Genomic DNA, 20,753 nt, shown 5'->3' with positions numbered 1-20,753 from the left:
TCTTACAAAAGATGTATCTGAAATATATATATGGGATGCATTGAAAGCATACCTATATGGAAGAGCGGTGGGATGGTATAAAAATAAACAAAAACAATGGAATAAGGAATTAATGGAATTACAGTCAAAAGTAGATAATTTAAAGCTTGATATTCAAAATGGAAACACCAACTTAATAAAAGAACTAGAAGATACTAATAAAAAATACTCAGAGACGCTACACCACAAAACAATGATCAACTTAGAAAAAATTAAACTATGTTACTATTCAATAAACCGTAAAAACCAATGAAGAATAGCAAATAGGACTAAAAAGATTATTAAAACAAATCAAATCAAGGAAATACATAATATAGAAACCAAAAAGAAAGGATCTGATTTAGAAGGAATACTAGAAGCTTTTAGGCTATTTTTTTATAAACTTAATAATCAAAATGAGAAAACAGAAACACATTCAGCATTGAAAGCTTTTCTCAAAAACAATGTTAAAGTTAGGTTATTAGAGGAGCAGGTACAACTAATAGATAAACAAATAACAATGACAGAACTTAAAGCTGAAGTAAATAAGCTAAAATTAAACAAAGCTCCAGGTATAGATAATATCACCCCAGAAATGTTTAAATTACTATCAAATGAGGCTTTGCTGTTGTTATTGAATGTCTTTACATCAGTTAAAAATGGTAAAGACATTCCTCCTTCTTGGAAGTACACATTAATATCACCAATTCTGAAACAAAATAAGAGTGAATGTTCATCATACAGACCCATTTCACTTCTTAATATAGATTATAAAATTTTTATGGTAATACATGCTGCTCGAATAAAACAATTACTACCACTTTTGATAGAGGAGGATCAAACAGGTTTTATAAAAGATGGGAACACTTATGACAACATTAAAATAATTTGTTCCTTAATTGATTATATAAATGTCACAAAAAACAAAATGAATGTTATTAGCTTAGACATAAATAGCGCATTTGATTCAGTGAACTGGGATTATCTGTGGTTAGTTTTAGAAGAATATGGCTTCTCAAACAACTTCACTTTGTTAATAAAATCATTATATGAAAAATCATTGGCTTATATAAAACTGGGATCTTGTCTGACTAAATCTATTAAAATAACTAAGGGCACAAAACAAGGCTGCCCTCTTTCTCCGTTATTGTTTGCGCTAGTCATTGAACCCTTAGCAAATAATATGCGTATGGATAAAAATATCGAAGGAATACAACTAGACAACAGCCTAGAGCTTAAAATTCAACTTTTTGCTGATGATATTTTAATTACCTTAAAAAATAATAATAGCAGTTTAAAAGCATTATGGGACTCAATTCAAAACTTTCAAAACTTTTCAAGTCTTAAATTTAATGAGAACAAAACAAATGTATTGCTTATAAATACTAATAAAAAAGATCTAAATAAAAAATACCATAAATATATCTCTACCGGTAATATAATTAAATACTTGGGAATTATAATAACTAACAACCTAGATACTACAATTGAAACAAATTATAGAGAGACCTTAAATAATATTAAAAATCTAATACAAAGATGGAAGAAATTCTTCTTTTCAATGGAAGAAAGGCTTTATATAATTAAAATGATCATATTTCCAAAAATTCTTTGTCATACAAGCTTGTTCTTTGCCACCAGCTAAATCACACCTAAAACAATTAAATGATTTAATGGTAAGATTCCTATGGTATCCAAAAAAACAAGGATAGCTATGAAGTATCATCTAGATGATTGGGATATAGGTGGCATAGGTTTACCAGACATATAAATATATTTGCATTCACCATTATTAAGACAATATCATTATGGCTAAATACAAAATATACATCAAAATGGAAGCTAGTTCATGAGAGAATCTGGTTAAAATCAGGATTTGTAGTAGCAAATAAGTATACAGATTTCATACCAAACAATTTTCTATGGCTGATGAAGGAATATATGATGATACATAAGAATAAAAATATAAGTTCCAAATACATTACTTATACATTAAATATCTTCCAAAATCTTATTAATAGCAATCCTGATATTAAAGCATGGTCATTTCTTTTATATCCAGTAGCTTACACACAAGGTAATATAATAACATTTATTATGGAAGTAGTCAACATGCTTAAAGAAAAGGGATTAATATATTGGCATCAATTGCTAAACTCTGGAAAACCTCTGACAGTAGACCAGATTCAACAGAAATTGAATATGGAAGATAGTTCGTGGTTACATGTACAAGAATTAAGACAGTATATATTAAGCAAACAAGAAACAATGCAACCATCAATAAGACAAAATGTTCCTAACCTTATAGAACATATAATATTACTAACGAATCAACCCATTACTGGAAAGGGATACTTATCATCTATTTATAAAACAAACAAAAAAATAAAAATGCATAATAATGACAAAATATGGAATTATTATAGATCAGTTAATGGACATGTGCCAAATGACAGAGATAAAAAACTAATTCTTCTCTCTCCAAAGCAGACATCACTTTCATTACATTGGAGACTTTTTACATGGCAATTCATACACAGATCTTATGTAACCCCTCATAAAATGGAACTTATGTTTAAGAAAAATATTGGCTGCTGGACATGTGATTTATCAATAAAAGCAGACTGGCAACATATGTTCTACGAATGCCATTTGATTAAACCATATTGGGATGAATAAATTATTTTCTGCAAATGGTATTGAATGATAAATTCCAGATTTCCAAATCTATTATTTTGTTTAATGCACCTGTACCCGACTGTGTATCAAGAACAAAATATGTAATCTTATGGACTCTCCTAGCTATTGCAAGGAAGAACATTACATCAAACTGGAAATCCAAAGCTTCTCCAACTTTTAAGCAATTCATGAATATGGTGTCAGCAGTATCGCAATTGGAAATGAACACTATTAAAGGAAGAACTGAAAGAACTACATCATTATACGTAGCATGGCAAAAAGTAACTGAAATACTGGAGAATAATGACTGCAGCAGATTATAATCAGGAAACAATTGTATAGAAAGTCAATTATATGTCAACAACAGACACCCTTGTAAATACTTTTTTTTGGTTTTAATGTTTGATATCTGTTTAGAGGTTTTAGCCTACCTTTTTAAATAATTTGTAAATACTTCATTGTCATAAATAACCTGCATTCATGTTTTCTTGTTTTTGGAAATGAATAAAAATATTAAAAAAAAAAAAAGAACCTATTACATCCAGGACAACTTACAATAAGGACAGACAACACCACAGTAATGTGGTACATAAACAAACAAGGGGCACTCCTACCCTCTATGCAGGCAAGCAATGACCTTGTGGAACACAGCACTGGCTTACCAAGTTCAGTTACAAGCTCACTTCCTGCCAGGAAAAAAGAACACATTGGCAGACGACCTCAGCAGAAACATCATGGATCCCCACGAGTGGAAACTGGATCTGCAAGTATTTGCAATGATAACTCAAAAATGGGGCCTTCCAGACATAGCCCTGTTTGCCAGCCCCCAAAACTATCAGCTAACAAAATTTTGTACAAGGATACTTCACCATCAAGCTTGGAAAGTGGACGCACGCTCATTCAGTTGGAAAAACCTGACAGTATATGCCTTCCCTCCATTGCCTCTCCTCACAAAGGTGCTTCTGAAAGTCAGAAAGGAGAGACCACGACTGATACTCATAGCCCCAGACTGGCCACGCCAGCACTGGTACCCACTATTAAGGAATATGGCCCAGGGCCCACCTTGGATTTTACCACAAATTGCCCATTTGCTCTCACAGCAAAGCAATCATATTCTACACAGCCAACTCAAAACCTTAAATCTGGCTGCATGGCAAATCACCTAAGCATCCAGCCAGCTCCTCTTTCCCAAGCAGTTATGGATGTTATTCTGGAAGCTAGGAGGCCCAGCACCAGGAAGGCCTACTCTGACAAATGGAAAAGGTTTTGTGCCTGGAACCAAGCTAAAGGCCAAAACACACTTCAGCCTCACATGCTTCAGATTCTACAGTATTTAACTGAGAAGTTGCACAAAGGACTTTCTTTTTCTTCCATTAAAATCCACGCATCAGCTATTTCAGTCCACTACAACACGGATCCACCCTTATTTTCACATCCACTTCTAAGGCAGTTCCTCAGAGGGGCAAAAAACATTATGTCCCTCAGGAGAGCACCTGCACCAACATGGGACCTCAATTCTGTTCTGGAAAAACTTACGCTACCTCCCTTTGAACCAGCTTTCTCTGTAGATCTACAGTTTATATCATGGAAGACTGCCCTGCTGCTAGCAATAACTTCAGCTAGAAGAGTCTCAGAGCTGCAGGCACTAATGACAGTGGAACCTTTCCTCATTTTCCATCAAGACAGAGTTTCTCTACGAACTAATCCTTCCTTCATGCCTAAGGTGGTTTCCAGTGTGGCTTTAAATCAAACCATCCACTTACCCACCTTCTTCCCAAATCCACAGAACAAAGGAGAAAGACTCCTGCATTCCTTGGACATTCACAGGCAACTTCGTTACTACTTGGATAAAACTAAGGTTTTCAGAAAATTTGACCAGCTCTTTGTATCCTGTGCTACAGCTTCACAAGGGAAGGCTATATCAAAACAAACCATTTCCAAATGGATAGGACATTGCATTTGTTTTTGCTATATCCACCATGGAAAACCAGTTCCTGCTACCATTAGGCCCCACTCTACCAGGGGAACAGCTACATCTACAGACTTCCTCAGGGGGGTTCCAACCAAGGAGATTTTGGAAGCTGCAACTTGGAGTTCAGTACACACCTTTACCAAACACTATCACTTACCACTTTACTCTAAGACTAGAGCTGGCTTCGCCACTGCAGTTCTGCAGGGCCTTCTAGCTTCCTCTAACCCTCTATGACTCCTCCACCCATCCTTAGCTTTGGGATTCTACCCAAGTGTGATGACTGCAACAGGGTAACATGATGAACATAGTACAGTTTTGTACCTACCATAAATGTAGATGTTCGAGTGTACACCCTGCTGCAGTCCAGGTCACCCTCTCTCCATCCCCTCTGAACTAACTGGCTAAATCTCTACAATACCTTCCTGATGTATTTGCTTATAGCTGGAGGGATTTTGTGTTTGTGCTAAAATTTCTTAAATTGGTGCTAATTACTGACCACCTTTTTGGGGGCACCTGACATCTGGGGCAAGAAAAACTGAAGAAAATGGCGTTGGATGCATTATATATACCCCTGGCGCATTGACGTCAGGGAAGAAGCGACAGCAACCAACGCCGGACCAAGACTTTGGAATTCCGGCCGACTGCAGGACCGCCTGACGACAGGATAACCAAAGTGTGATGACTGCAGCAGGGTAACACGATGAACATCTACATTTATGGTAGGTACAAAACTGTACTTTCCTCCTCTTCAAAAACAGGGAGTGCTAAGCCACTTCCTTATGGTAAGAACTCACATTGACTTTACACTTCCATCCCTTATCTTTGCCCACCTTCTTGTGCCCTTAGGAGGAAAACTCTATTTCCATGCAAACAACTGGTCCTCTATTACCAACGACTGATGGGTACTCAACATAGTGTCCAGGAAAACAAATTTTATTTCCACACTCTGCCAACCCCAAAAGGGTTCCCAGATCATCCTCCAAACCAGTGGGCAGAGGCCAAAAAGCAAGTTCTTTCTCTGCTGTCCATGAGGGCAGTACAGCATGTTCCTGCAGAATAGATAGGCCAAGGTTTCTATTCCAGACTCTTCCTGGTACCCATAAAAGAGGGTACCTGGCGCCCAGTCCTCCATCTATCCATATTAAACACATCTGGTGATACCAAAATTCAAAATACTCACCCTCCAGCAGCTTCTTCCTATGCTTTCCAAGGAGGCTTGGTTAGCCACCCTAGACCTAAAAGAGGCCTACCTACACATCCCAATCAGGGAATCTTGTAGGAAATATCTACGTTTCAGGGCAGGATCTATGCACTTTCAGTTCTCTGTGCTTCCCTTTGGCTTATCCACTGCTCCCAGAGTTTTCACAAAATGCCTGGCTCCAGCCATTGCTTTTTGCAGACAAAGCAATATTCAAATTTACCCCTACTTAGACGATTGCCTGATTCAGGCAGACAGGGAAAGCTGTTTTACAGCACCTGACCTTTGTAAAGGACCTACTGACCTCCCTGGGGTATACTATCAACGAAAATAAATCAAAACTAGTCCCCACACAAAAAAATTGTATTCCTGGGAGCAAGCCTGGACACAGCATCCCAGATAGCAATCCTTACTCCAGAAAAACAAGCCTACCTGACAGGCTACTTCTCTCAACTAGCCACCCGAACCCAGTTATCCGCAAGAAAAATCCTGCAAACTCTAGGGTTCATGGCCTCATGCATCCTACTCATTCCATATGCCAGACTGCATATGAGGAAACTACAATGGTACCTAAAAAGCCTTTGGTGTCAACACTCGCAAGACCTGGAAACTATCATACCTATAATATCCTGTCTAAGGAAAGATAATCTTTGGTGGGCAGCAGCATGCAAACACAACAAGGAACTTCCCTTCTCACAACCCCACGCCGCTCAGACCCTCACCACAGACGCATCAGATTATGCCTGGGGTGCACACCTGGAGGATGGCAGGTGCATTCAGGGCCATTGGAGCCCAAATCAAATACATCTGCACATCAACCAAAAAGAGATGCTAGCTGTTCAGCACGCCCTGACAGCTTTCAGACCCCTACTCTCCCCGGGGCCTCTAGTGATCAAAACAGACAACACCACAGTGATGTGGTATATCAACAAGCAGGGAGGGACTCACTCTTATCCTTTATGCAGGCTCGCCGTGACCCTTTGGCACACAGCCTCAGCCATGCAAATTCACCTGCTAGCACAATTCTTGACAGACTCCCCAAACTCTCTGGCAGACAACTTTAGCAGAGACCTGCTAGACTCACATGAGTGGCAGCTAGATCACAGAATCTTCCACCTTGTAACCCAGAAATGGGGCACCCCGAAGGTGATCCTCTTTGCCTCCTACTCCAATCGTCAGCTCAGCAAATTCTGCACCAGACAACCTCACAGCAAGGCCTGGAAAATGGATGCTGTATCCTTCCAATGGGTAGACCTCTCGATCTATGCATTTCCCCCTCTACCACTCATTTCAAGGGTACTGCTCGAAATAAGGGAGGAAAAACCAAGAGCAATCTTGATTGCCCCAGAATGACTGCGCCAGCACTGGTACCCACTACTGCGCAGCCTGTCACCCCTGCCACCATGGCACCTACCTCAGATCCCAACACTCCTGACCCAGAAGAATGGAGAATTCATGCATCCACAATTGCAGACCCTGAACCTGGCAGTCTGGCATATTCCCTGACCTCTCCTCAAGCTGCCAGCCTAAGCAAACAAGTCCTGGATGTTATACATGAGGCCAGATGTCCCAGCACTAGAAAATTCTATGCTGGTAAGTGGAAAAGGTTTTGCACCTGGATCCCAGGCTAAGGGAGCCGAAACAGCACAGCCCTTCCTATCTCTCATCCTAGATTACCTGGCAGACCTATTACACAGGGGTCTATCCTTCTCTTCTATTAAAATTCATGCCTCTGGCCATCTCTGCTCATTACAGCACAGAGCCACCTCTCTTCTCACACCCTCTTATCAAACAGTTCCTAAGAGGGTCCTAACAACTTAAGGCCACCCAGAAGAGCTCCTACCCCAGCTTGGGACCTTAACTTTGTGTTGGAAAAGCTCACCCTACCCCTCTTTGAGCCTGCAGCTTCAGCAGTTAAAATTCCTCTCTTGGAAAACAGCCTTGCTTCTGGCCATCACTTCAGCTAGAAGAGTTTCAGAGCTACAAGCACTAATGCCTTTAGAGTCCTTCATCATTTTCCATGGTGACAGGGTCTCCCTCAGGACTAACCCATCCTTCATGCCTAAAGTGGTGTCCAATATGGCTCTCAACCAATCCATTCATTTGCCCACCTTTTTCCCTAACCCACAAAACAAGGAGAAAAGGAATCTGCACTCTCTAGATGTGCACAGACGGCTCAGCTTCTATCTGGATAGGACTAAATGTTTTAGAAAAACTGACCAATTACTAGTCAGCTTTGTAGCAGGAGAAGAGGGCAGGGCCATATCCAAACAAACAATCTCCAAATGGATAGCACACTGCATCCATTTCTGCTACAAACAGCATGGGAAACCACACCCAAAGGGGGTCAGGATGCATTCCACCAGGGCAACCTCCACCTCTGCAACTTTTCTCAGAGGGGTCCCCACCAGGGACATCCTGGAGGCTGCAACATGGACTTCTGTTCATACCTTCACCAAGCATTACCACCTGCCTATCTTTTCCAAATCCAGGGCAGGCTTTGCCACCGCAGTCTTGTAGGGCATCCTAGCCAGCACTCAGTCTTCTTGACTGCCTCCTTTCCTTATCTTCAGCTTTGGGAATCAACCCAAATCCCAAGTGTGATGACTGCAACAGTAAAACACAAAGAAGAGCATAGTACAGTTGTGTACACTTACCATAAATGTAGATGTTCGAGTGTATTCACTGTTGCAGTCCTGGTTTCCCACCCTCCATCCCCCTTGTCTCTCTCTCTCTCTCTCTCTCTCACTCTCTCCTTTCAGGGAATTTTTGGTATTTACTTTCTACTGGTGGTGTTCTTCCACCATAACCTAGCTCCCTATTTGGGGGCTCCTGACAGCTGGGGCACGAAAAACTGATGTAACTGCATCGGCTGCCTGATTTTATACCACTGATGACCTGACGTCAGTCATGGAGCGACAGCAACTGACGCAGAAATACTAAGCCTCTGGTATTCGGGCCGACTGAGGGCTACCCTTGGCAGGATAACCAAAGTGTGATGACTGCAACAGTGAATACACTCGAACAGCTACATTTATGGTAAGTGTACACAACTGTACTTTTCCGTAAGTATAGAAATTTCTTATGAAACTTTCAGGAATCTTGCATGGTCATCTGAAAGCATGGAAGGTGTTGTGTAACAGGCTATGAGCTGGTAGCTTATCTTTTCTATGTTAAACTGAAGTTCCAGGAGTGTAGTTTGTGGAAGTGTGGGTAGTTGTCTAGGCGAGATATGTTTTTTGCAGTTTCTACCAGGCCTGAAGGCATGGTAGTCACATGTCCTAGGTATGGGGGCAGTGTTTTCTTTAATTTTAAGTCATATCTTTGTATCAGTGTATACAGGGACATGTTCCAGATGCAGGATTCCCTCAGGATTAGCATTTTGTTTATACTCTTGGCATTGAGAAGAGCCACCTTGATGTGGCCCAGTTTAGTGTTCGGTAAGTATGCTAAGCCGATGTGTCCAATAGATGGACCCTACCTAAAGCTATGGGGCAGTAAGGATTTTTGTTAGTGTGCAGAAATCCTTGAAGAAGAGATGTAGGCCAACCTTTGCAAAACAAGTTAGATTATCTATCGTCTTACTCTAGGCTCATTCCTACAGGATCCCCTGGAATGACACCAGCTGTTAAGGCAATTGTTAAAGCTAGTTATCTTCACTTCATACCTAGGTAATTCCAGGACACCCTCACTACATAAATAGAAACATTGGGTAGGTATTCCCAGGACATCCTCTCTGAAGAGTGTTATTAGCTAGGCCTTTCCAGGATATACATAGAAACATTTAAGCATTCCTGACATCCTCACTGAAAACGAGCATATGCAAGGCATTCCGAGACTACTTTCACTGCAGAGAAAGGTTAGATAGACATTTCTATGGTATGTTAACTCCATAAAGTATTACCTGTGCATTTCCAGGATACCCTGACTGCATAGAAGCATTGGCTAGGCTTTCCTGAGATCCCCTTAATACAGAGAAGTATCAGCTGTGCATTCCCAGGGCACCCTTACTGCATAAGCTAGGTATTCCCAGAACACTATTATTAGACTTTTGGTTTCTCCGTCTGTGTAGCAGCCACCCTAACCATCTTACCCAAGTCAACACTAAATGGCGGTCAACTGGCAGGTAAGTACCTCTGTTTGCTTGAGTGTCTGGAGAAATGTATATTAGCTTGTGATCTACAATTTAGTGTTAACAAAATAGCTGATTTGTTGCTCTTCTTTTAGAGCAAATGCATAACGGAGTCAATGGGTTCCATAACAGATGAAAGCAAATGGATCAACTTCCTTACGATAAATGCTGACTTTTAATGTTTTAATTGTTTACACTCATTTAGCTGTATCACGCAACATATTTTAACAAAAACATCATCCAGAGTAATCGAATTCTGAACTACCGTTCATTCCAAATGTCGAATTAAAGGAATCGCGACTGTCAACATTTGAATATTTTTTTTTGTTTTGTTTTGTTTTTAATTGTGAAATTTGCGCACACCCAAAACCCACCAAACTTGCAATTATATGCAAAGCTCATAACATTGACTATACATAAACTAATGGCAGGCTTTGTTCTCTCAAATTAAATTCAGTAAAACACGGTACAACATTTTTATAATTCAGTTAACAGCATTTGAGCCATGTCAGACTCCAAACCAGTTACAAGTGGTGTCCCACAAGGCTCAGTACTGGGACCTCTCTTGTTCGGTATATATTTCTCGGAGGTACAGGCCAACACGGAAAGACTGTGGCTGACCAAGTTCGCAGCTGACTGCAAACTAGGCGCCATAATCAACTCTCCAGCCGACACAAGCATCCTACAAAAGGGCCTCATAGAAACAGACAACTGGTGCCAGAGCCATGGCCTCAAGCTAAACGCCAAAAAGTGTATAGTCATCCCCTTTGGCAAAAACAAAGTGCCCACAAATTACCACATAGGTGGTAATCCATTAAGTACAGAAGAAGTAATTAGGGACCTGGGGACCCAAGTTGATAGTAATCTCTCATTTGAAAACCACGTGGCCAAAGTGGTTAGAAAAACATTTTATATAGCCCACCTAATCATGAAGGGATTCACATGTAGATCAGGGGAGGTCATCGTGCCTCTTTACTCATCCCTCATCAGGCCCATAATTGAGTACAATGCCCCTTTTGGGATGTACCTTACCAGATACCTGCAGCAACTGGAAAGACTCCAAAAGTACCTCACCAATTGGATCAAAGGGCTCAAACAGATGCCATATGCTGCCCAGTTAAAGAAACTCCAGCTCTACTCAGTGGCATACCGCCTGCTCAGAGGCGATCTGTGCCTGACGTATAAAGCCATGTCCAACCCGGAATTAATGGACATGCTGCACCTCAGAAAATCCAAATCCCATCGAGCTACGCGCTCGAGAGACTTGAACCTCGGCACTGAAATAAATAGGACATGCTAGAGGGACAGATTCATAACCCAGAGGCTCCCTTCACTCTGGAATAAAATTCCAGTCCAGGTTAGGCAGAGTCCCTCATTGACTCTCTTCAAGAGGAATCTTGATGAGTGGATGGGAGATCGTAGGTTTACCCCGGGTATCACTTCTGTGTCACTGTTAGACAGAGGCACAGTATACTAACCTCGAAAAAGGGCATAGCAAAATTAAATTAAAATGGGTGGCGAAAGCCAAACACACTCTGGCTAGGCTTATAAATGCCCTAGGGCAGATAGCCCAGTATGAACCTATGAACCTAACCTATATAATAAGTATGAGTGTATCACTGTCATAAATATGTCACACTATAATGCATGTATGTCGCACTATAATGCATGCATTGTATATAGGTTAAGCTTCAGCTTGTCATTTGAACATCTTATAGTATATTTATCACAAAAACACAAGTTTAATGCATAAAAACATGTTCATTGCTCTCAGGTTTTTAATATTTCTTATGAATAACAACAGTTATCCATATTGTTTATTTATAAATTGTAGTGTTGTATATATGCAGTTTTTTGAACGGGAGCTCACATGGCAGTTTGTTACTGTTGCTTTAAGTTAATGAAGTAGTTGCTGTTAATTAATGAACTCACTGGCTTGAAAATAGTATAAATATTAGTGGTGAATGTTTTATATTGATTCTGCTGAAGTCTATGGTGCAGTAGACGAAAGTGCTAAATCTTATGGAGTTCTTGATGTGAATAAAAGACAGTTCGTTTTTTAATATACATTGAGTGGACTGCTGTGGCTTTTGAAGTGCTTGGGAATCCTGTGCCTGGTGTTTTCCCAGTTACTTTATATTACTTATTTGTACATTTGCATTTAACTTTAATGCACATACAATTTTAAGAAATCAGGTGGAAGAGATCATAAGGTCTTTTGCAAATTCAAGCAGTCTATAAAGGAACGGACTATAAAGCACATTGTATGCTATGCTGTAAATGAAAGTATTCCGCTGTAAATTGTGTTTCACAGTAGATTAGTTAGGCGAACGTTGTTAACTACTGGAATAGGCACCTTTCAGTTTCTTTGATTTCATTTGTAAAATGATGTACCTGTCTTTTTAGTACGAGTTACCTGGACTGTGAATGACAACCATTTGAGGTGCTTTGTATTAATGCCTTGAAAAACTGCTAGCTGTAGGAATGGGCTTCATTTGTGCAATTAATCTTTTCTGTTGTCTTGTTTTTAGAGTGAAGAATTGTTTCTTTGGATACCTAGAAGGATGTTGATGACTGTTGAGTCAGCTAAAAATTCTGTATTAGGTAAGACAAATGTGTTGATTGCCTCTTACTATAACGGGCAGTGACAATAATACTCAAAATGCTTATATGTTGACTTACTAGTACTTGGATTTAACATGATCATGTCCTTCCTTTCTGCGTCTTCAGTATGGATAATGCCAGCTCTGCTGACATTCTTAGTTGCCTTAATCAGCAGCAATGAATGTTGTTGCTGGCTGTGATAATCTGTAGTGACCACTAGGTGGCTTCCACATTTGCTGTATTCAGTACAAAGCAGAACTCACATTTTTTTCCTTGCACTTCTCACTGTTAGCATTTATGCAGTATGCTCTGTATTTGTTAAATTATTAGTTATTCACGTGAGCTGTTCCATCCTTGTACAATAGGTAGCAACATTTATAACATTACTTCGGCAGTCATATGGTTGGAGGTTTATTCCATGATGTATGCTAGGAGAGTTAATGATGGGTCATTTCTGTTTTTAAACGTCTTTGTTAAACATGACATTAAAAGTTAAAAGCATGACTTGGATACACATACAGTAATACAAAGAAAACCATATTAGCACTTTTTTTTCTATGCATTATACATTTTAACAGTTTTCATTTGTTCTATTATTACATAAATTACTCATTCCCTTCCTCCCATTAAATTATACTCCTCTTATTTATAAGTTATTTGTTCTTTCCCCTTTCTAAAGATACCACTTTCATTTATTTTATGTCTTTTACAATATTCAATACTTCTGTTACATTTTATTTAGATTCTGATTTCCATTTTGTAGTATTGTGTTTTTGCAGTCAGTTGCATTAAACTTAGTAAAGCCTTACTGTGTCTGGGCAATTCAGGTCATGTGTCCTACCTCAGAATTCTTATTTCCTTAGTTACAACCATATACTCCCCCCAACATTGCTGACAAAGTATTCCGTAGGAAATTTTTAAAATCTGCCAACTCTTTGCATTCCCAAAAACATGCTCCCTGTTCCCAGTGATAGTTCTGTTCTTGGTATCAGTTTAGAAGTTTCAGAAAGGGGCACCTTTAAAGTTTTGATGTGAAGTTGTTCAATCTCGCCGTTCATTCTTCACTGATGGGGGTTTGGAGCCGATCCTCGGCTCCGACACGGCCGACTAGCAAGCTCAAAGTTTTCCAGTAGCTCGAGACCCAGCCCCTTATCCCACAATGCACTGCTGGAATTACCTCAGATCTAGTTTGCCACGGCACAGATCTCTTGGTTTCCAGTGTTTTTCGAGACTATTTGTGGGAATTTTCAACTTTCAGCAAGTTTTTGTATTGCATTTTTATATTTTTCGACTATTATATTTACATAGTATTACCTAATTTAGCAGATTTTTCTGTTTTTTCCCCTTTTCCCAGTAAATCTCTAGTGCTTGCCTTCGGCCTGTTGGCCTTGGGCTTTTTCTTACAGCTTGTTAGATTAGAGTTGCCCTTTTTGGGCTTTTTGATATTTGGATTATTCTTGTTACTAGTTGCCTTTTTGGGCTTTTGGGCTGTCTTTTTGCATGCTGTTGTAGTGAATTAGTTTACTCATTTCTGAGTTAAACTATTTTTATATAGTTAAATAGTGTTTTTTGATCTTGTGAATTTTTTTTAGGAAATTAGTTGCTATGTCTGAAGAAAGGGAAAAGCATCCTAAGTCTGGGTTCAAAAAGTGCCCAGACTGCGGACAAAAGATGTCCGTCATGGATGCCTGTGTACTGTTTGTGTGAGGTGCACCTGCATGAGTCATGTAGTATCTGCCACTCTTTTTCCACTCAAGTGCTTGCAGAAAGGAAGAGGAAGTTAGTTGACAGGGGTATTATTAAACACCCTTTCTCAGAGGCATTGTCTGACCAGGATGGGGCCAGCAAAACAGCCAAATCTTCCTCAGAATCCAGGACAAAAAAAGGGAAAAAGGTTGGAAAGTGTTGTGACTTCGGCTCCACTGGCTTCGGAGCCGACAGTCTGTTCTTTTTGGACCCGGGACACTGCTTTGGAACCGGTTGCCGAAAAACCTCCCTCTCTACTTCTCCAATCAGCTCCATCTATTCACTCCTCCAGGTCTTTGGTTGGCCTGTCTGATCTGGATATGGACCGGCTGGTTCAGAACCTCTTAAAGGCACCAGGCCTAGCTAAATTGCTGTTGTCTCAGACCCAACCATCTGAGCCGAAGACCATTACTCCTGAATTGTCTGCTCCTCTGAGCCATACCGGACCTTAGCGGCTGGAGGAGGCCGACCTGATGATTGTGGATCCCTTGGAGCTGACACCTGTTCTAGTGTCGTTGGCTCCATCTGCTCGGACATCCTCGGCGCCGACCGGGGACTCTAGGAGCCGACACTCTCCGGTCGGGTCTGGGGAGGATAGTCGCACGGACTTCTCAGTGCCGACTCTTCCTCTTGGGGCTTCGGCTCAGGTGAGCTCGGCTCCTATCTCGGGCTCAGAGCCCACGGCTTCGGTGCGGGAGGGGATCGTGGATCCTCATGATCCGCCGACTCCTTCTCATCGGAGCCGTAGTGCATTCAAAGCCATGAGGCGAGTGTTGTCACCTAAGACTTCCTCATCTCCAGGTCTGGCCTCTTCCTCCCCTAAAGTGCCTGTGTCAGTTTCTGTTTCCTCCGGTCATCCCAAGCGTAGAGACGCATAGCCTCGGGTAGCTCCACAGGGCGCTTTCTGCTCTTCTGAGACCTCTCCAGAGGCTCCCCCTGAAGAAGTTCCCAGGAAGAGATTATGCAAGAGGAGGCATTTGGACTCCCACAGGAGTCTCCAACATCAGACACCGACTTGGATGAATCGGAAGGGTCCCCTAGATCCCCCTCTGAGGACATCTCCTTTGCGGAGATTCTTGAAATTCTTAGTCTCCACCCTACGATGAGCTTATGGATCTGGTCTCTCGTAGGGCGTGGGAGTCACCAGAATCTGTGGAACATGTCCCTAGGAGGCCTAATAAGTAAATTTCTGCCCCTGTAGATAAGTTATTTTTGACCAAGGGAGACCCCGTTGATGCCATGGTGGTGGCGGCAGCCACCAAAAAGGAAATGTCTGAGACTTCCTCGTCTATCCATCCTCCTAACAGAGAATCCAGGATCATGGATAGATATGGGAAACGCATGTTTAGTTCAGCGACTTTCTCACTCAGATCACTGAACTACTTGACCCATTTTACCAGACTGCAGAGAGATCTCCTTAAGGAGTTGGGAGATGCTTTTCAGGGTGCTGTAGCTACGAGTGTATCCGACAAAGTTGCTACCCAGCTTGCTATCCATAATTCAGTAGTTAACTCGTCCATGCGTCTCGTATCTTACGCAGCTGATGGTTCGAGTAGAGTTGCAGGTACAGGATACGACTCTATTCCTTCGCGGAACCCTTCAAATCTTCCTGTACGAATACCCCGTTTGACGGCTCATGAAGGAGACTTTGACCAGGTGTGAACAAGAAGGAAAGACTCTGCCATCATAGTCCGGTTTTCCACCCCCACTCGACTCTATCCTAAAGGTTAGAGGGGAGGAAAGATGTGGTTCCGAAAACCTCAAGGAGCCTTTCAAGACACACGTGGAGAGCCCCCTCCAGAGGCAGAGGAGGGGGTTACAATGGAAGATGCCGCCCTCACAGAAGAGGGGGTCCGCAACACCAGGGTGACAGAGATCACTTCTCTGGTCAGTCCTACCAGCACTCCTGAAGGGAGGCCCAGCTGTCCTACTCTGGAGACAGTCGGGGGTCGCTTGTCATTGTACCCAGAAGCCTGGCTAGATATAACAAATGACAATTCAGTACAAAGTATTATTTCCAGAGGGTATTTCATACCGTTCTCCACCCAGCCCCATCCCATCAAAAAAATCCCAGACGTTCTACCCAGTCACAGGGAACAAGCAACAATAGAGGTATGCCGGTTGCTAGAAAAAGGAATCATCCAGCCAGTCCCGGCAGACCAAACAGGATTCGGAACTTACTCGAGATTCTTTTTGGTTCCAAAGAAAATGGGACTGGAGACCCATTTTGGATCTCAGCAGACTCAACCAATTTGTGAGGAAAGAGAAGTTCCGAATGGTCATGCTACAGTCCATACTTCCCTTTTTAAGGAAAGACAATTGGATGTGCTTGATCGATCTCAAGGATGCGTACTACCATATAAAGATGGCCAGACCATCCAGGGATCACCTGCATTTCCGGCTGGGAGCCAATCATTATCAATTCTGAGCTCTGCCCTTTGGTCTCACTACAGCCCCCAGAGTGTTCGCCAAGTGCATGGCAGTAGTCATGGTGTCTAGGATTTCAGGTGCTTCCGTACTTGGACGATTGACTCCTTACCTCCACCACCAGGCATCAACTTCTTCAAGCGAGAGAGACTTCTCTGGCACTCTGCAATTGGCTAGGCAGTGCAGTCAACTTCGAAAAGTCTGCCTTGTTGCCATCGCAGCATATCATTTTTATAGGGACAGAATTAGACACGTCAACCACCACTCTTCATCTTCCACCAGAAAGGGTTTGTATTCTTCGCCAACACATCATGTCCTTGGTATCAAAGAACAGAGCACCAGCTGCAGAGGTATTGAAAGTACTAGGATTGATGGCAGCAGCAATATTGGCAATCCTGTTAGCAAGGATGCATATGAGGATTCTTCAGTGGCTCCTATTCATGCAATGGTCTTACCAAGAACTTCCAATGAATCACACAATCCTGATAACGAATTCTTGCAAGAAGGATCTTCAGTGGTGGTTGACGTCTCTTCATGTCACAATAGGACGTCCCTTCATGCTACCCCCTCCAGTTGCCACTGTGACCACGGATGCTTCCCTGATAGGGTAGGGGGGGCATTTTCAGGGAAAGACTGCCCAAGGCACATGGACAGATCAAGACTCACATCTGCATATCAATGCCCTGGAGATGAGAGCAATACTTCTAGCATTGCAATACTTTCAGGACTCTCTTCCTCTAGGGACAATTGCAATACAGACAGACAACATGTCAGTAGTCTGGTACCTGAACAAGAAAGGCGGGACCAGTTTTACCCCCTTTGCCGAGAAGCCCTCAGAGTATGGCAGTGGGCAGTGTCATCCCAGTGATTTCTGTTAGCAATGCACATCCCGGGCAAATCCAACGTCATAGCGGACAAACTGAGCAGGGCAATTTTATTGCCCCACGAGTGGTCCCTCAAACAAGAGATTGCGGACACGATTGTCCACAAATGGGGCCAGCTTTCCTGCGACCTGTTTGCCAGTCATATCAACACCAAATGCAGAAGCTATTTTGCCCTGATTACCCCACCAGGTCAGTCCCTGAGGGATGCTCTTGTCCACGATTGGCCCCCGGGTCTCCTCTACGCTTTTCCCCCAGTTCCTCTGATACCCAGATTTTTACAGATAGCAAAGTCACTGGGACGGACAATCATCCTTATAGCCCCCATTGGCCTCGGCAGATTTGGTTTCCGTTTCTTTACCATCACATTCTGGAAGACCCGTGGATCCTGGACCCAGTTCAGGACTTATTGACACATCCGTCAGGGGATCTCCATCCTTCATTTTAGACACTGAAGCTAACCGCTTGGCTGCTCTAATTCCCCGCATAGCCAGACTGTATAATCTTTCCCATGACACTAGTCAAATTTTGTTGGCTTCCCATAAACCTTCCACTAGAAAGTTGTATCGTAGTAAGTGGAAGAGATTTTCCATTTGGCCTTCCTACCATAATATTGACCCTTATCAAGCACCATTGTCTTCTATTTTACAATTCTTGACAGAAATTTTCAACAAAGGAGCAGCGGCTGCTACGGTGCGAGTACAACTAGCTGCTATATCTAATTTACATCTAGGGATTGATGGATTGAATATAATGGCTCACTAATTGTCTAAAGCTTTTCTAAAAGGTTCCTTTCACATGAAGCCTCCAGTGAAGACTCCTTATTCTCCCTGGAATTTGAATTTTATGTTATCTCGCATCATTCTTCCTCCCTTTGAGCCTGCATCATCTTGTGAGCTAAAATTTCTATCATGGAAAACTATCTTCCTAGTAGCCATCACTTCAGCACGCAGAGTGTCAGAGCTACAAGCCGTATCCATCAAGCCTCCTTATATGGTCTTTCATGCTGACAGAGTATCTCTCAGGACAAACCCATCCTTTTTGCCTAAAGTATGTTCAGAGATTAACATCAGTCAAGTAATTGAGTTGCCTGTTTTCTTCCCTAATCACACCAACAAATTGGAATATATGTTGCACAAACTTGATGTTCACAGATAACTTAGATTTTATCTAGACAGAACAAAAGAGATTAGGAAATCAGATCAGCTTTTTGTGTATTTTTCTGAGGCCAGGAAAAGTAAACCAGTCGCCAAAACAAACTCTAAGTGGCTGTTGGATTGTATCACTTACATCTATTCTTGTCATAACATGCCCTTGTCTAGTAAGGTGAAGGCTCATTCAACCAGAGCAGTTTCTACCTCTTCAGCCTTTCAAGCCAAATTACCTGTAGACAACATCTGTGCTGCAGCCACATGGTCTAAACCTCACACTTTTATAACTCATTACAAAGTGGATAAGGCCTCCAGGGACAGAGCTTCATTTGGTTCTACGGTTCTAAAGAGTGTACTTCTGTGAGCCACCCAGGGTTAGGGTGCTAGGGACGCTACCCATCGGTGAAGAATGAACGGCGAGATTGAACAACTTCACATAAAGAAGTTATGTACTCACCATAATGTTCCATGTGAGTTGTTCCATCTCGCCTTCATTCTCACGTCCCTCCCTCCATCCCTCACCTGGCTGGCAGTTGACCTGGAGGCTGTTTTCATCCTGGTTTCTCAATGTGTCTTCACTCCTAGGCAGAATAATTATAGTATCACTATATGGTATGCAGCAAACAAGATCCGAGGTAATTCCAGAAGTGCATTGTGGGATAAGGGGCTGGGTCTCGAGCTACTGGAAAACTTTGAGCTTGCAAGTCGGCCGTGTTGGAGCCGAAGATCGTCTCCGAACCCTATCAATGAAGAATGAAGGTGAGATGGAACAACTCACACAGAATGTTATGGTGAGTACATAACTTCTTTTTTTGTGCTGTTAGTCCAGCAAAATTTAATGTTCAACAGTTTGTGATTTAAATATGTTTGCTGAAAGAATGTTCTGCGCCGTAGCTCCTTTAACTACTTTGTTGTTGCTGTATGAAATAACAAGAAAAGAGTCTTCTGTAGGGAGCATCAGTGGGAAAGGAAAGGATATCATAACATTTGGGCTTTACCCATCTTGTATACGGTTCCCTATTATTTAAGCAAACGTTCATTGTTTCGAAAGTCACTTTGTGGACAGCTAAATGTCGAAAAGGCCAAATCCTGAACAAAAGAAACAGAGATTTTTTTTTCTTAGGGAAAAAACATCACTGGGCCATTTTCAAATATTTGCCATTTCCTCCACTGTGGTGTGATCTTGGAGTGGATATATTTAAGTGGGGGGCAAAGCCCCTCACTTTATTTTGTATTTGGGCTTTTTTTTTTTTTTTTTGCGGAACAGCGATTTTTTTTTGTAGGGAAATAAATCGCTGTACAGTTTTCGTGATTTGGACTATTCGACATTTAGCTGTCGATAAAGCGATGTTCGAAACATTGAACGTTCTCTTATTTAATAGGGAAGCTTGTATGCAATGTTCTTACCCAGTCAGAGCTTTCATAAGTTGTACCCTTATCCGTGTGAAAAGCAATGCTGGTTGTGTACCAGCTCCAAATAAAAGGCCAAACAGTTTGTATTAAGCCATTAAATAAACAGGCTGCCCCACTTTACCGTTTGATAAAGATTCTAGGTTACTAGGTAGATATGCTGAATAAGTATGCACATCTACTACCTTAACTGTTAGGACATTTATTTACTTCACATCGTTTCTAATAAAAGTTCCATTTTAGAGCAAATCCAGGAAGTTATAGGTTGTTTGAAATAGTAAACTATATCAAAACATTTTCAAAAGTCTTTGTTTACAGTGAACAAAATCTGAGCTTTTACACTGAAACATGCATATTCTATTGTAGATTCTTCTTCAAGGGTAATTCTCTTAGAGCTAATTTTGAGGTGTCTTGCACGACTTAAATTCTTTCAGTGAGGATGTTTGATCTAGACTGGCATAACACAAGGGCTTCCACTTCCCCTTGTTTCCCCTTCCTCATCTTAAGTTTACTTAGGAGCAGAAATGCACAGGCA

At 41.6% G+C, this 20,753-nt stretch overlaps 1 protein-coding gene across 3 annotated transcripts in view; it reads left to right on the top strand.

Annotated features, from left to right (window-relative positions):
* SETD3 (SET domain containing 3, actin histidine methyltransferase) overlaps window positions 1-20,753 on the top strand; it is an 829,217-nt gene that overhangs the window by 329,128 nt on the left and 479,336 nt on the right. For all 3 annotated transcript variants that reach the window (XM_044074604.1, XM_044074603.1, XM_044074605.1), the window contains one exon: window positions 12,531-12,603. In XM_044074604.1, the coding sequence (XP_043930539.1) occupies window positions 12,531-12,603 (73 nt within the window). The remainder of the gene's footprint in view (window positions 1-12,530; window positions 12,604-20,753) is intronic.

This window comes from Protopterus annectens, chromosome 6.part0, assembly GCF_019279795.1.
Source record: "Protopterus annectens isolate FY-2018-M chromosome 6.part0, PAN1.0, whole genome shotgun sequence".
Taxonomy (NCBI): Eukaryota; Metazoa; Chordata; order Ceratodontiformes; family Protopteridae; genus Protopterus; species Protopterus annectens.
Note: the sequence above shows the minus strand (reverse complement) of the source record. Positions and strands in the feature narration are given on the sequence as shown.